This window comes from Pyricularia pennisetigena, chromosome 5, assembly GCF_004337985.1.
Source record: "Pyricularia pennisetigena strain Br36 chromosome 5, whole genome shotgun sequence".
Lineage (NCBI taxonomy): Eukaryota > Fungi > Ascomycota > Sordariomycetes > Magnaporthales > Pyriculariaceae > Pyricularia > Pyricularia pennisetigena.
In genome coordinates this window covers 2,525,932-2,541,853 of record NC_043743.1, presented here as the reverse complement: position 1 = coordinate 2,541,853, position 15,922 = coordinate 2,525,932, and the positions used below count along the sequence as shown (strand labels likewise).

At 50.0% G+C, this 15,922-nt stretch overlaps 5 protein-coding genes across 5 annotated transcripts; 3 read left to right on the top strand and 2 right to left on the bottom strand.

Annotated features, from left to right (window-relative positions):
* Window positions 1-1,087: 1,087 nt before the first annotated feature.
* Window positions 1,088-3,952, top strand: PpBr36_08699 (uncharacterized protein; the record flags this gene model as incomplete). Its single annotated transcript, XM_029895826.1, has 8 exons — window positions 1,088-1,138; window positions 1,228-2,472; window positions 2,565-2,674; window positions 2,736-2,871; window positions 2,954-3,246; window positions 3,316-3,472; window positions 3,541-3,794; window positions 3,874-3,952. 8 exons carry the CDS (start codon window positions 1,088-1,090, stop codon window positions 3,950-3,952), a joined length of 2,325 nt encoding a protein of 774 aa, XP_029746987.1.
* A 622-nt stretch (window positions 3,953-4,574) lies between these two features.
* On the bottom strand, window positions 4,575-5,583 carry PpBr36_08698 (uncharacterized protein; the record flags this gene model as incomplete). Its single annotated transcript, XM_029895825.1, has 3 exons — window positions 4,575-5,288; window positions 5,372-5,385; window positions 5,481-5,583. 3 exons carry the CDS (start codon window positions 5,581-5,583, stop codon window positions 4,575-4,577), a joined length of 831 nt encoding a protein of 276 aa, XP_029746988.1.
* Window positions 5,584-6,812: 1,229 nt separating this feature from the next.
* Window positions 6,813-7,640, top strand: PpBr36_08697 (uncharacterized protein; the record flags this gene model as incomplete). The annotated part of the gene is made up of 2 exons (XM_029895824.1): window positions 6,813-7,037; window positions 7,266-7,640. The coding sequence occupies 2 exons, from the start codon at window positions 6,813-6,815 to the stop codon at window positions 7,638-7,640; spliced, it is 600 nt and encodes a 199-aa protein (XP_029746983.1).
* Window positions 7,641-8,424: 784 nt separating this feature from the next.
* On the top strand, window positions 8,425-11,739 carry PpBr36_08696 (uncharacterized protein; the record flags this gene model as incomplete). Its single annotated transcript, XM_029895823.1, has 9 exons — window positions 8,425-8,478; window positions 8,554-8,624; window positions 8,695-8,772; window positions 8,869-9,317; window positions 9,419-9,569; window positions 10,063-10,474; window positions 10,647-10,727; window positions 10,811-10,932; window positions 11,031-11,739. The coding sequence occupies 9 exons, from the start codon at window positions 8,425-8,427 to the stop codon at window positions 11,737-11,739; spliced, it is 2,127 nt and encodes a 708-aa protein (XP_029747600.1).
* A 176-nt stretch (window positions 11,740-11,915) lies between these two features.
* Window positions 11,916-15,628, bottom strand: PpBr36_08695 (uncharacterized protein; the record flags this gene model as incomplete). The annotated part of the gene is made up of 8 exons (XM_029895822.1): window positions 11,916-12,003; window positions 12,208-12,488; window positions 12,560-12,744; window positions 12,828-14,628; window positions 14,696-14,825; window positions 14,886-15,224; window positions 15,310-15,491; window positions 15,575-15,628. 8 exons carry the CDS (start codon window positions 15,626-15,628, stop codon window positions 11,916-11,918), a joined length of 3,060 nt encoding a protein of 1,019 aa, XP_029746985.1.
* Window positions 15,629-15,922: the final 294 nt, after the last annotated feature.

The window sequence follows — 15,922 nt, the reverse complement described above, 5'->3', positions numbered from 1 at the left end:
AGCCAGGTGAAGTAGGTCATTTCCAAACTGCAGCTTCTTTACCTAGAGCAGCGTTTCAGCCCATTTTGGTTGCCCTTTGAGTCCTTCACTTTGTGACATTGTGCAGCGTGATATGGAAACGAGTTTTAATCAGATTAGCTCGAGGTGTTAGACAATGCCACTGATGCCTACGCCAGACTCACAGCTCGTGGCAAAGAGACTATGCCCTGTAGCTAGGCATTACACGGGAACGACATAGTCCCAGAAAGGCCGGTATCTGCGTCAGTGGTGTATGAAGAATTATTGATAGAAAAAAAGGGCAAGCCCATGTCTAGGATATGGACTTCGTCGCTAGTCTATAGCAAGGAAGCCCTCTTGCAGACTGCCCGATCATGGATGCGAAAGACATTCTCACAATGGGCTGGAATATACATGTACTGAGGTTTCCCAATTCAGCTTTCATCGTCCATGATTTTAGAGTGATATGTGGTTGACTGATTTGGAAATGAATGACGGCAAATAGCTTCAACTTCGCGGACTATCAGGCCGAGGTGTTGAAGTGTTATAGTACAATGCCGGTTAATACGCAAAGTAAAAAAAAATATATGAGTTCCCCGTCTAATATATAAATGTTGGTTAGGTAAGGTAGCTTGGTGTTGTAGTGTGGATGTTTTTCGTGGGAAGCTAGCAAGATTCAACCCGCAAGACACAAGTCGTTGAAGATGAGTGAGGTCACAGTAAATATAGTTATTGCACACTGTACAAGAGAGGTCCCTCCTGGGTTACCCCATGATGAGTGATGCCACTCTACAGGGTGAACGGACAGGGATATGTTTAACAGCCGGAGCCTCAACTCGAATCTCGAGTCCTCGACCAGAGGGGTGGAGCAAATGAATGCGTTCGGTATTGTTGGACAATAACAGATTACTATTGAAATTTACAGCATATCGGGCTGCATTTGCGCACTCTTGTCCTTCTCATGATAGCTTAAATTTAGCGTCGCGTCTTCACGTCTCCCTAGCTGCGAGTACCTACCCACGCACTTGTTCAACCAAGACCGACTTGAAGTTCGTAACCTTGCGGCGCGCTCAGCGCCCGCCTCATAAACATGCCGCGGAAGCCGCAGTCGTACGACAACTACGGCGCTGCCGTGCCTGAGGTAGGATTGCCAGTAGCAACTTTGACTCCTGCTACCTCTACCTGGTCCACATATGATGTTGCCGCTCCGACTGACCAGCTTCGGCACAGATAATCCTTGCGTCTTCCGACTCCGAGTTTCTCGACCAGCTCATTCCAGTTCTTAAGGATGCCTCCCAGGGAGGGCGCATGGGCGCTCTCGTACAAAACTTCTCGCAGTATGCCGCCGACCGCGAGTCCGAGATTGAAATGGTTGGCTTGACGAAGCATGAAGAGTTTTTGGGATCTGTGAACCAGCTGCAGAAGGTCCGGGAGGGCACTGTCAGACTGACGGCCGAGATCTTGGAACTGAACCAGTCGATACAGGCCAGCACAGAGAAGCTAGCCGAACAGAAGCAGAGTCTGGTGAACACAAGGGCGGTCCGTCAAAACATCGCCGACGCATCTGAGGTGCTCAAGGAGTCACTAAAAATCCTACATGCTGTGAACAACGCCCTCGACTTGATCCGCAAGAAGAACTACTACGCGGCGCTTAAGTCCCTTGACGACCTCCAGAACGAGTTCCTCATTCCTACGATACAAAACAAATATGCAACCCAACACAAACTGGCAGACCTCATACAAAAATCCATCCCAGCGTGGCAGAAGTCTATTTGCGATGCTGTCATGACTGACCTCAACACATGGCTTTTTCGCATTAGAGAGACATCACAATATCTAGGCGAGGTGGCCATGTGGCATACTGAGCTGAGGAGGGAACGCCAGCGCGAGCGTGTGGAGTCGAACGATTTCCTGAAGCGGTTCAGACTCAACTCTGCCATCGAGCTTGTCTTCGATGAATCGGAGGAATTTGATGTGCTGGACAATGAAGAGTTGCAGGTCGACTTCACGCCACTTTTCGAAGCAGTCCATATCCACGATGCACTGACGCAGGTGGAAAGGTTCAAATCTGATTACGCCGCAACGAGGCGGCAGCAGAAGGACCTATTGATGCCAACCAGAGTGAACCTAGAAGGCGAGGAGGAGCCGACTTTGAGTGCCTTGCTGGAAGGAATAGCGGGTTTTGCCATCATCGAAAAGGCAACGATGCAACGTGTGCCACAGCTGCGGTCTCCAGTAGACGTGGACGAGCTGTGGGATTCGTTGTGTCGCTCAGCCATCGCCCTTGTCACAAAGGCATTGAAGGACGTTACAAACGCGGAGATTCTGCTGAATATGAAAGTCCGGATTGCTTTGTTCATCCAGACTATGGAGGGCTGGGGATACTCGGTGTCAGTGCTGGATAATTTCCTCCTGACGCTGTTTGACAAGTATGCCGAGCTCCTAAAACGTCGCTTCAGCGAAGACTTCCAGGAGGTACGATCACTTCTTGTCTGCACAGATCCATACGCTCTGCCCCTGTCACTCTTGTATGCGAACTCGGAAAGGCTCACATCCAGCATCATTAGATTGTCTCTACCGATGACTATATGCCCATGGCCATTAACAACGTCGAGGAGTATGAGAAAGTTGTTAATGTCAGCTGGTTCACTCCTGAGAAGCCTGCTGAGGAACTGAGGTATTTGTTTTCCAGTGCCGTACCTTCTGCGCAATTCGCCGCTAACATTGACTGCTGTCAGCTTCCCTTGCGTTCTTCCGTTCTCCCAGATGTACCCACTGTGCTGTATAGATATAAGGAATTTCCTCAACCAGTTCTATTTCTTTTCGGATGATCACTTCCAACACCCCAACATCATCGACGAAACTCTTAGAAAGGTTAGTCTTGTCTCCCGTGAAGCTTGGCTCCAACCTTCACGAGCGGAGGGAAACTGATGGATGGCTGACGGATACAAAATAGTCACTGGACTCCCTTCTCACGGAGAAGGTATGCCAGTCGCTGGTCGAGAGGCTGAATTCTCAGTACCTAGGGCAGATTGTTCAGATTCTGATCAACTTGGAACACTTTGAGATTGCATGCCAAGAGCTTGAGCAACTGCTCATTAGAGCTAGGTCCTCGACATCAGCAGGCGGCCCCGTGACTCTCAGCGCCACAGAGCAGTTCCGAAGCAACAAGAAGACTGCGGAAAAGCGGATATTCGAGCTTGTCAACTCCAAGATTGATGATCTTGTTGATACAGCCGAATATGACTGGTACGACTGGCTACTGGACCGTGGAACCTGTGGTTTTGTACAGGTCGTGATATACTGACATATTTGCAGGACTGCCGCCAACCCTCAACTGGAACCAAGCAACTTTATACAAACTTTGACTCGATATCTCGCCAACATCATGAGCTCGACACTCCTAGGTTTGCCACGGGAAATCAAGGAGCTTATTTACTTTGATGCCTTGAGCCATGCGGCAGACAAGATATTGGTGAGTTCAGCCACGTCACTGGTTGCTCATGCGCGTTACATATGCTCACATGTGAAACTATCCCACAGACCTTGCCAATGGCTCCGGAGGTGAAGCGAATCAACCCCAATGGCGTGCAGGCCATGGAGACGGATGTCCGCTACCTGACCGAATTCGTGGAGAGCCTGGACAACTCGTTCATGCTCACGCAGACACTGGACGAACTGCAGCAGACTGTGGAGCTCATGAAGTCTGGCAACAGCGACGAATTCTTCGAAGCTGCAGTGCGCAACAAGAAGTATCCCCGGGTAAATGCCATGAATGGGCCAATCTTGCTAGAGAAGTATGCATCCCCGTCACGAGGCTCCCAACGACCTCTCGTTGCAATGTCCTGTTTACTAATGGCCCCTGTCATGTTTCAGATTATCAACCACCGTGGAAAATACTCCAAAGGGCACACCTGCGCTTGCAGGATTCTCATCTCGTTTTGGTTTCAGCTGATCTTATGTCAGTTTTGGAAGAGACAGTGCCGCTTTCAAGCCTGCTCAGGTATTTTGAGTTGTGGAATACAGCACACAGCACAAGCCTAAATCAATGGTTTCTTTTCTCAGTGAATGCTGTATGTTAAAAAACCGACGTCATGTACTCCGTCAATCATGGATATCCATCAAAATGGCGTCTCTGTAGGTCGACCCAATCACCGAGTCCCTCCCTCACGCCTCCAAATGTACAGTGTTATGAAAAAAAAAAAAATGAAAAAAAAAGTAAAGATATACCATTTCGACACCAGGACCTAATCAAGCTCCTAGGCCAGAAACTGAGAGAAAATCACCAGGAATCCCTTCAAATTCCGGTGGAAACCTGGCGTATATCGCGAATGTGCTACTTTAAACATCTCCGTCTTCACCCAAGGAATCTTCTTTGTCAGTCTTGATCATGGAGCTCTGTCTCTTCTCTGACACCACCGGTTGGGCAGGTGCCGCATCGGCCTGATGAGCCTCCGTTTCTGCAGCCCATGTAGCAAGCTGATCCAGTGCAAAACCTTGTGAATCGAGGGACTCCTAAGCGCTCTGGATAGAGGGACGAACAAGGTCAGAGACGATTACACTCAGATGCGTCTCAATTAGGCATTGGATGGGGGAGTGCTTACTTGGGGAGGCTGCATCGTATAGCTTGAATACATGTTCGGATCCACCTCGTACATGGGTTGCTGTGGCTGGCCGTACGCGTTCGGAGCGCCTGGCGGGACCTGGCCCGGATACATGTTCTGGGCTTGACGGTAGTCGGCCTCTCCACCCATGGGGTGACCAGGGAGGCCATACTCGGCGCCCATGTGCTGCGTGTGGTTCTGTGCGGGCATGCCTCCCATCTGAGGCTGGCCGGCGGCCGCGTTGGCAGCACCAGCCTGGCCCGCTGCCCGCTTGGCGTGCCCTGCAGCTTCCTCGCGCGGAACGATGTCGATGAGAAAGTCGAACATGTCCGACATTGAGAGGGCTGATGCGATGTCGGAACGCTGCAGGGTGCGGCGCTTGTTCTCTTCAGCGTGGATCCAGGCGCGCATTGTCAGCTCCGTTATAAAGATGTCGCAGCCCTTGGCGAAAAGTATGGGCGCCTCGGCCGAGATCATCTTCACCTCGGGATCCGCTTTCATGACCTTCTTGATCCTGGCGAGCGGAAGCTGGTGGAGCTTGTAGTCGTGGGTGTCATTTTCGAGGTGGTCAATCGTGTGTTGCCAGTAGGTGGTCAAAATGTTCTTGTAGGAGCCTTTGAGGCCTTGGTGCACATTGGCCCAAGGTCCTGTATAGTGCTCTGCTGGGGCATAGCCTTGTTGCGCCAGCTGTTGGCGGGCGATGGGGCTCAGGTCAGTACAAGCGGGGACTTTTGAAGGGGCACGAGGACCATGGTATTGCTGCAACGAACCTGAGAACTGGCGCCTATATTACCAAGATGAAATTAGCATGCTGCAGACCATGCAAGATGATGCTAATGACCACCTGCGTGCAAATGCGGGATTTGAGCGACAGCTTACCATAGTGGCCGCCTTTGCTTAGATCATAGTTGACTTGTGGCCTTCCATCTTGCGCTTGCCCTTGGGCCTGGGCTTGCGTCGCATCGTGGGGATTCATAGCCATGTCTGTGAGGCGCAAGTCGAGTCGCTGCGACAACGACTTGTTGGTTGATTAAAGTGAAGAAGTGAGGGGAATCTTTAATTGTCGGCGTCGCGCAAACTCGGGCGTCGCGTTTCGCGCGGAACCCAGCAAAGCCCTTGTACAAGGCTAAGGCTGCTGGTGTCTTGTGGGGAAGTCTGAACCTCGTGCATTGTGGTCAGCTTCTAGCAAACTTGCGCCACACTCTCTACCTCTTTCATGGCACAATGATTTGTTTACTTTTGAAGGATGAATATGGGATCTTGACGCGTTATCGCAATGGACTGACTGCTTTCGGACGAACTGATCAATTGATTGGTCGCAAGCGCAAGGGCATTAGTTAGCGAATGGTGGAGTTTAAAAGCTGAAGGCCTGGGTGATTGGAGCGAGTGGGCAAGGTAATGAGCCAACGACTGTCCGCGCCGCCCGTTTAAAGCTTCAGGTTCCATTTCGTACGAATGAAAGGAGGGGGTCCGAAGCCAAGATAACGGATTGTATGCGTACTGTGCGCGTGCGGTGATTAATCACCAACCAGGAGAGTTCTTTAGACTAGGCCTAGCACCTTACCTGGCAAATATACTTGAAATGGTACTGAATTATTTTGCTGTTTTTGGCGATATGCCTCAGGAGAGTGTCGATATTTTATTTTTTTGGTGTTTACAGCTTGATTTCATCAGGAAATTAACATCGCCGTCACTGTAGCGGTCAGCGAGCAGGCGCCTAGTAATCGTGTCGACCAGGGTTGGGCATCACTCTCGGCCCAACTGCCAACGCACTCAACCTCCAGCTGCCAGCCTCAATATGACTTCATTGTTTTAATGCCTTAGGCATCAAGTTAGCTCCATGGTCACTCGTGATTCCAGACAGTGTTTGCACTCGAACAGTGGTCAAAGTTCTTGAAAATCTGTTTAGAAAAGTTTTTATTAATTTGTAAGATTTTTGGCATTTCATCCTTCGCTGAGCTTATCTCAATTAATTGGTAGTTCAAAGTCCATCTCAATTCGTTGTCGACAGGACGGACTACTTATTGCCATAACCAGACTGAATGTAGATACAATACACGTGACCTAAGGCTAGTGAACTGCACAGACCGCATAATTGCGGGGACCAGCAAGGGTCAAGCTGCGCGCGTCAGCTCAAAAGGTTGCCGCGAATTTTTTTTTTTTTTTACTCCAACAGCCACACCTCAAAAGAGCCCAAACCACTTGACAAAAATGGCAGCAGGTGATGTAGCGCTTTCAGAGGATCAGCTCATCGAGAGCCTTCTTGCAGATGCTGAGAAGCGCCTATCTGCTCAGTCTTATTCACAGGATGTGGCTGTCACTGGCAGCAAACCGGCCAGTCTGGTGAAGATACCAAAGGTCCTGGCTTCCACGAAAAGCTCATCAAAGAAGGAGGAAGAGTTGTCAGTCCGGTCTGTGGCTCCAAAGCAGCCAAAGGTATGTTCATCATTCTATCACTATTTGATATAATCCTCTCCAGCCTGGCCTACCTTTCGTGATGAAAATCTATCCCAAATTTTTCATGACGCGGCGAGATATCCCGTCATGGGAGACTCTCCTGCACCATAATGATTTCTTATATCATAGTTACTCTGACTTGAAACCTCTCATATCAGTTTCTGTCACACTATTCTGGCGAAGATAACTTGCTAACAGCAAAATCAGAACAAGAGTGAAGATGCTGGCTCCGACTGGTTCAACATGCCCAAAACCAATGCGACTCCTGAGCTCGTCCGCGATCTGAAGCTACTGCGGATGAGGAATGTACTCAACCCGAAGCAGTTCTTCAAGAAGGACACGCGCACGCAGTTGGTTCCTACTTACTGCCAATCGGGCACCATCATCGAGGGGCCTACCGAGTTTTACAATGCCCGCCTGACCCGTAAGGAAAGGAAGAAGACCTTGGCCGAGGAGGTCTTGGCTTCTTCTGACGCTATGGCAAAGTTCAAGACGAAGTACAGTGACATTCAGACTAGGAAGATGAGCGGAAGGAAGGGAAGCTACAAGAAAATGATGGCCCAGCGTTACAAGAAGCGGTGAAAGCTTGTTGTTTCGAGAGAACCCTAACGTTATGATACCTCACAAACACCAGGAGAACAGCAGCGACAAGCCGTGAACTCTTAAAAACTTGCTGGTCAGCAGCTAAGCTTCTAATTGGGAACAGTCGTATTGCCCACTATTTTGGTGCACCCGACACAACTGGAGGGAACCGTAGGAGGTCCTCGTGAATGTGTGTATGGTTGCCGATTCCTGTGGGGATAAGCATGGGCATTTTGCTGAAAGGCATGCCGTGGACTGTGCAATCGGAACACCTGCTACTGCGGTTGCGTTTTATGATGCAATGAAACTATATATTTCATAAATGTAACAGCTTAGTGAAGAAAAAAAAATAAAAAAAAATAAAAAAGCCCGACAATTACGTTCATATGCATATGAGGGGGCGAATTTGTTAGTGAAGACACTTACGACGAACTTTGATGAAGGTTGAAAATAGAAGAGGCGTGGCTGAAGCTTGCGCCGCGTTTTGATACTTTCATTAGAGGCCTTCGGTATCAAGAAAGCCAACCTTTGGCGAAATTTCTCTGCGTGTAGATGGGAATTACGGATGAGATGAAGGGTACGCACTCAAAACCAGGCCCAGCTCACACGTGGAAAAGGACAGTGCGTCCAAGATTATTTACACTGTCATGCAACTATCGATAACGATCCCTGCTTTTGGATGGGGAATTGAGACGCGCAAAAAGTCGTAGCTTCAGATCCACGTCCAAAAGACGTACCCGTTGAAACTCGAGCGGTGCATATCGCGACGGCCGGCAATGCAGATATGAGAGGCTCAAAGTTAATAAGACCGGCACAGCAACTGCTGCAGAGCAGGCTGGTGAGAATCTGGTTCTAATGCGCCTGAAACTTCAGCTACGAACAAAAACTAACCTCAGATGATCTTCCTAAGCAGCAACAGCTCCCTGCTACCAAAACCCCCTCGATATCAACACAACTATGGCAGATCAGGTTAAACAGCTCAGAGTATGGCTTGCTCATGGACAATTTTAGGACAATGCTCTTGGTCTAACGACGCTAACGACCCTATTTCAAGCACATCATCGTCTTCTATCACAACCCCCGAGGCGGCCACGATAGCAGATCTGCTTACTGAGGAGCTGGACCTTGAAACGTGAGAACGCTTCCCTCATTTTCACTTATGCATAATTTCTTAAAACTCGATTGATCTGCTCGCGTACTAACTCTGGCCACTCTTACCAATCGACAGGCCTCCCAAGCCTCAGCTACAGGACTCACCTGTCAAAGAGACCCAAGAACAGCTCAACCGATTCCCACGAAGTCTTCAGTCCCTCCACCTGCAGCCCCTCCGAAGGGAGACCGAGTACGGCATTCCATCGTGCGACCTCCAACTGCGGGCGTACAGTGCTCGCCCAATCGAGTTCTTTAGCGACTTTGCCCTACGTGCGGCCTACTACCTAGGCCTCCCGGCCTTCGGCCCGACGCCGCTGCCGCGTATAGTGCAGCGCTGGACGGTTCCGCGGTCGCACTTCATCTTCAAGAAGTCGCAGGAGAACTATGAGCGCATCACGCTACGCAGGCTGATTCAAATCCGTGATGGACACCCCGAGACTGTACAGATCTGGCTGGCCTTTTTGCAGAAGCATGCTTACCCTGGCGTGGGCATGAAGGCCAACATGTGGGAGTTTGGAGCGCTTGGTAAGTTTGGTTGTTTATTGATCCTCTGTTGCCCCCCATGATTTCAGTGAATGGCACATGCTAGGGTCCTTTGGCTAACTGAAGCACTTGCTGTCCTACAGACGCGGCCAAGGAGATGGACGAGGCTGCCAAGAGGGCTGCTGCTGACATTGAATCGAGCTGGGTGCACCTCGGCCAGAAGAAGCCGCTGGGTACCGTCAAGGATGTCAAGGAGATGCTGCAGAAGGAGAGAGTCACTTTGGCGGGCGGAAGGTAGAAAATGCTGTCATCTGGTGTAAAGCGCTGTACAATCAACCTGTGTATATGTATGAGAGTATAGATTCATTTCGATGTTGTCCTTTGGTTCTGTTTTAAACCTGCATTTGATTCGGCTGTAAGGTGTTCGGAACAGATCGTACAGCTAAGTCACAATATTGGAGTTATACTCACGATGATACTTTGCTGTCCCCGAAAGACACAAAAAACAACATGAATAGAATATAATACAGCCCCCTTTGTTTTATCAACAAACTGTTTCTTTGTTTGTTTCTATCCAATTGAGTTTTGTGGTTATGGTTTTAAAAAGTGAGTAAAGATTCTTGTAATGTCCTTATAATGAGCAAATTGCTATGCGCACGGTGTCGCCCAAGAATCTCATACGAAAAACGCGCTTTCCAGAGCATCAGCAAATGACGAATTATCAGAGAATTTTTTTTTGTAAACCCGATCGAACAAGTAAAACCATAAATTCCTGATCGAAATCAAGGGACATGTCGATCAGGCCAAGTCCGAGGCTGGTGAGGCCCATCATTAACAGGCTGCAGCTTCAGCAGCGATTCTCTGCAGCAACATCAAATTATTCAACTTCTTCAACGTCACCACGCACACCACCAAAAGGGGCAAAGTTCGAGATCCCCAAGGACTCAACCGTCTTCTCCGGCATCCAACCGAGCGGCATCCCGCACCTTGGCAACTACCTCGGAGCTCTGCGGCAATGGCGGCGTCTGCAAGACTCGGCCGCCGCCGAGACCAGCTTGTACTTTTCCGTAGTGGACCTGCACGCCATCACAATGCCGCAGAAATGTGACCAGTTGAGGCAGTGGAGGAGAGAGGCTTTGGCTGCACTGTTGGCTATTGGTCTGGACCCGAAGAGGTCTGTGATTTTTTATCAATCCTCCGTGAGTACTTTGTGATCATTTCTCAATTTTCGTCTTTTCCGGCAGGCTCCTTTCATTGTTCTCTTCTTTTTGTTCCCCCTTCAAATTCTGGCCTCCCTTATCGTCTCAAGTATATACAGTTATACAGTCTTACTCTATCTAGTACTTGCTAACATTTCCTGCACGTATACAGGTCCCAGCACACTCTGAGCTAATGTGGCTTCTGAGTTGCAATGCCTCGACGGGATATCTCTCCCGTATGACGCAGTGGAAGGTTCGTAATTTTCTGGCCGACCAGCACAGCTCATGTAACTGAAACTAACCTTGGGCGTCTCAACTGCGGATATGTATATATAGAGCAAGCTGGATCTAGGTAATGGCGAGAGGCTGTCCCTAGACGACAAGAAGGTCAAGGCAAAGCTTAAGCTGGGTCTGTTCTCATACCCAGTCCTCCAGGCTGCAGACGTTCTCGTACACAGGTAAGGTGACAGCTTTCAGGGCATTTTGTCGCCCTTTACGCAGAGCATCTTTGACTCGTGGCCTACCTCTCTGAACCGTTCTAACAATTTCCGAATAGAGCCACCCACGTTCCAGTTGGAGAGGACCAGGCTCAGCATCTGGAATTCGCCCGAGAATGCGCGACAAACTTCAATGCCATATACGGTAAACAACTCGTCGCTCCTGAAACCATAATATGTAAGGTTTACAATCTTTCCGTTCTCAGTGCTCAGCTCGTTGTCGCCCATGTGTATAATGGCGTTGCTGACACGCACTCACCCCCTGCCACCCTTTGCCAACAACAAAAAAACAACACAGCACCAACAAGCAAAGTCATGTCCCTCCGTGACCCCACTCAGAAGATGTCCAAGTCCCACGCGGACCCCCGGTCCCGCATCACCCTGACCGATAGCGCGGACGAGATCCGCAGTCGCATCAAGACGGCCCTGACCGACAGCATCGACACCGTCTACTACGACCCGGTCGCCCGCCCCGGCGTCGCCAACCTGTTTGAGCTGCTCAGCACGTTTGGCAAGAGCGGCTTGGAAGCGGCCGAGCTCGGCGGCGAGGGCGGGCCCTTTGCCGGCGCTTCCATCCAGGAGCTCAAGAGTGCCGTGGCCGACGCCGTCGTCAAGGGCCTCGCGGGGATCCGGGAACGATACCTGGAGATCCTGGCCAAGGATGACGGCAAGTATCTGGACGAGGTTGCACTCGAGGGTGCAGTTAAGGCACGCGCAAACGCCCAAAAGACTATGGAGGTTGTGCGCGCTGCCATTGGGCTTTCGTGAGAGGGCAGTAAACTGCGCTTAGCTGCCAGGTTACATAGAGATGCCCATGGCGACATGTGTCTTCACCACAACAGCCCGAAGTCTGTAATTTATATGTGTAACATTTATACTGCGCCATGCAGGATAGGTTGTGTGTAGATTAGACTATGTGTGGACTTGGCGTGTAATTTTATTATTTAGATCTTTGTGTTCTGTGTCTGCCGGTCATACCCTGCTCTATCCTTACCCAGGGCAATGGCCTTGACCACTCCCATGAGCGCAAGTCTGGAAACCAGTCTCTTTTTTTTCAAGATGACGAATAGTCCTCATGAGGCGTAAGCAAAGCTCGATCCTCTGCATGCCAGCCAAAACTCCCTGATGACTTGATTTGTTTGCCGGCTTCCACGGAGACTATGAATGCAATGTGTTAGTTCACGACTCCTGCTATGATGCCGTGTGTTTTTATGGGCCAAATGTAGGACGACTCACCTGAGAATCTTCTTCAGGAACAGCGTCTTTTCCTTTGGCGACACCTTGGAGCTCGGGAATGAGATATCAGCCAATGCAGCCTCAAGCCATGTCTTGGCATTGACGTGTTGTGCTACCAGCTTCTTCAGCGGCTCGCTGAGCCGATCAAGCTCACTGCGGGCTGCGTTCCCGCCTATGTTATGCATCAAAGACATGGCCAATGAAGGGCCAAGGTGTGTCATGACAGAGCCGACAGCTTGTTGAATAGAATCATCTGTCGTTCTGATTGTCAAAAAAGTAGTCTATATCCCTAGTGTCAGCAAATAACTGTGAATTGTGTACTCCAAGTGCTGTGAACATCTCTTGCACCCACCCAGAATTCAGCAGCGGCAGACTTTGGTAGCGTCTCACGACCATCTAGCACCTTCAACACAAAGATGAAGAAAAACTCTAGTAGGGACGATGGTTGGAGTTGCATCATCACCCCAGGTTGTCGCTGGGCCACTCTGTTTACCAGCTCAATGACGTTCTGAGAAAGCTCTGTATCGGCTTCGGGTTCTGTTCCGATAAGGTTTCAGTTCCGTGGTTCCAGATGCGAAAAAATTTGCTATAAAAGACCTTGAAGGTCAAAATGAACTCACCTGGCAGGGATTGAAGCAAATCGATAGCCCATGGTAGTATTTTTGTCAGTTGCTTAGCAGCTTCTTCACGTGAGCTACTAGCAAGCGAGCTCGTAAAAGCGCAAGCAGTACTGACTACGTAGCCAATCCTGGGGGTGGTTGAACAATTCTGACTTGTCAGGTATTGAGAGATAATATTTGCAGGAAAGACAAACGGTCCTGGCTCCGTCTCGGAGAAGCCGGCGCGCAAGACGTGACAGATCGACTCGATAAGTTCACCATTATCTGGGAACGCAGCCTGTAGCTGGACAAGCATCTGCATGATCTCGGACTGAATATGAGGCAGTGATTCGCTGACTGAAGATGCGGCCTTGGACGAACCATCCAGGTCTACAGGCGCCTCAGTAACAGCTTGCAGACCCTTAGCCATGCTCAAGATATACCTCAGGCTCTGGACGGCGATTTGTCCAGCGATTCTATCTGCCGATGCTACCTCCTGCGACTGAGACTGAGCTTCGGCGTAGTATCTCGCTACCAATGGATCAGACATTTCAAACCTCTCGGGTTGTGCCTTGAGCTGCAAGCAGCGATCCAAATCCATCCGGACGATGCGGTACAGATGACGGAAAGCCTGCAGCCTTGTTTCCTCGTCCGATATCGCTTGTATGACAGAGGCAATCGCCATAACGATCTTCTCTTCTGCGACAGGATCTATGGACCTTGACGAATGAATATTTTCGTAGGATGAAATGAATGTAGCCGCCTCGCCAGTCAAGTGTGACCGACAAGACGAGCAGAGCGTGCAGATAGACTTGGCCGAGGGACCTGCGAGCATCGAGTCGCCCACTGCACCGAACAGGAGGTTGAGAGCTCCTGGAAGAAACTCGCCGTGGCGCTCAAAGTAGTCAGAGAACCGTTCAATAAGCGATAATCCCGTTTGGCGCAGTCGAACGGGTAGCTTCTCGCTTTGGCCAAGCAGGTCAAAAAGTCCAGATGAAAAGACTTTGTGGAGGAGCTCGTCATACCCGCCGCCGTCAGAGATGCAGTCAGAAAGGGCGCTGAGGCAGAAAGCTGCCGCCTCCAGCTCTGCCCAAGCCTGCGCTGACAAGGCCTGTAGCAGCAGATCGACGAATAGCGAAACGAGGCTTGCATTTGGTATGGTGCAGACCGTTTGAAGCAGGTCAGCAACATCTTTGCGCGCCTCCATAAATCCAGCCCGTTCTGAAGAATCCCATCCAGAGAAAATAGTTGCTGGCGGGAACTGTATCTTTTTGTAACAGCAGCCCACGACCTGCATCACCAAGCCTAGTGAATGCTGAACCCAAGCATCTGAATCTTTGGCTTCCTCGCTGAACATGGTATCGACCATCGTTTCCACGAATGTGGCCCAGAATTCAAGTGCAGGTACAAAGATCTTGTCCTCGCCTACTGCATAACCAGCTGCACCTAGCAGTCCCTTCAGGCCGGCGAGGAAGCGTTGCGACCGATGGTCGGTGCTCTTCTGAAGTTCGACAACCTTGGCGTCAGCAAAGGCTATCATCAGCATGCCAAACTGAACAGATTCAAAATCAAAATCTCCGCGGATCAATTGCTGATATCGATTGTCAGACCATGACGTCTCGAACAGATTAATGAGCATGTCGAATCCTTCGCTCGTGAAAAAGGCAGAGTAGTTGGAGAGCGTATCAGTGAGAAGCTCTATACTGGCTTCGTAAAGTTCGTCAATTATCAGGCATCGTATAACGGGAGGCAGAAGAGTCCGCAATGGTATAGTCAGCTCATCGGTCGACGATGATATGCGCTGATTATACATGACCCAAGGCTGTCATAAACGTCGATGTTAGAAGTACGATACCAAAGTCTGGGCTTTCATTGGAAAGCAAGCATACCTGTAGGCATTTGATAGCCTCTTCCTGGATACTCGTGCAATCTGCACCTGCAAAACCAGGATCCATTCCGCGTGAGATGAGACACGCAACATCACGACCTTCAGTGATGAGCTGGTTGTGGGCCTGCGAGCTATGTGGCGTGATTAGACTGATGACCTGTTGAGCCTCGAGTTGTTCCGCCAGAACTTACTACTTTGCAGCATTCATGTCCGTCTTACTCGTCTCCTCCACCAGCGTAGCAGCAAACCATAATGCCGCTCTCAGGGCGACAAAGTCCAAGAGACCAACCGTGGTATCAGTATCGTCGTCTCTGGCCTCAGATACGGGCACGCTGCGCTGTGTATACAAGCAGTGTACTAGATGGGCTACACAACTGGGCCATATCTTGGGGAACTGGATGAAGCAGGTGACAAGTGCAGAGCACAGCTTTTTGGTCACCAGCGCACCTGACCCATCACGTAGAGACCTCACAAACCATTCAATCAAGTTTTGCAGTAGTTCATTTGCATCAGTTTCCGACAATGTTGAGCTGTGGTAGGGTTTTAAACAGATTAGTCACTGAATGGTCAACTCCAAAGGAGGACAACGGACGAGTGATTTGCGATGATCTTTACCTCTCGGTGTTTAGCTTCACAATGATAGTAAGAGCCCCAAAAAACTTGATCGTGTCGTTCGAGTTCACCAGTAAGCTTTGGGCCAGTTGCCAGCCCTCGGGAGACTTTTGCACCCGATGAAGCACCTCTTGAATCCGTGATATTGTCTCGGGAGGACCCGGCTCATAGAGTGCCAGGATCAACTGAGATGCAAGAAGTTAATCAGTCTGCCCAGTGAAAGAAAACCTTGATAGGTTGGATAGCAAAACTAGATGGTTTGACTTACGGCCTCAACCTCTTCCAGCGAGGAGGGAAGAGGTAGTCCTTGTTCCCCCTGCATGATGCGGTGCTGTAGGGGTGCTAGGCGGAAAATACCTTCATGCCCAGTCCAGCAAAAGCTGCAGGTGATAATTTCTTTTCCTTTCGTATGCGGGTGGCCAATGCTGCCTACCTCACCTTTCCGTTACATGCAAACAACGTCGTAGAAAGGTAAATATCTGATTGAAGAGGGGCGAACCGAACTTCATGAGTGACGACGTCGCAGCCGAATTTTTGACATGCGCTGTAATTTATGCCCGAGACCTGTAAAAACAGTCCAGGTGAAACAGGCGTTGGTTTTCCCTCGTTGCTGAAG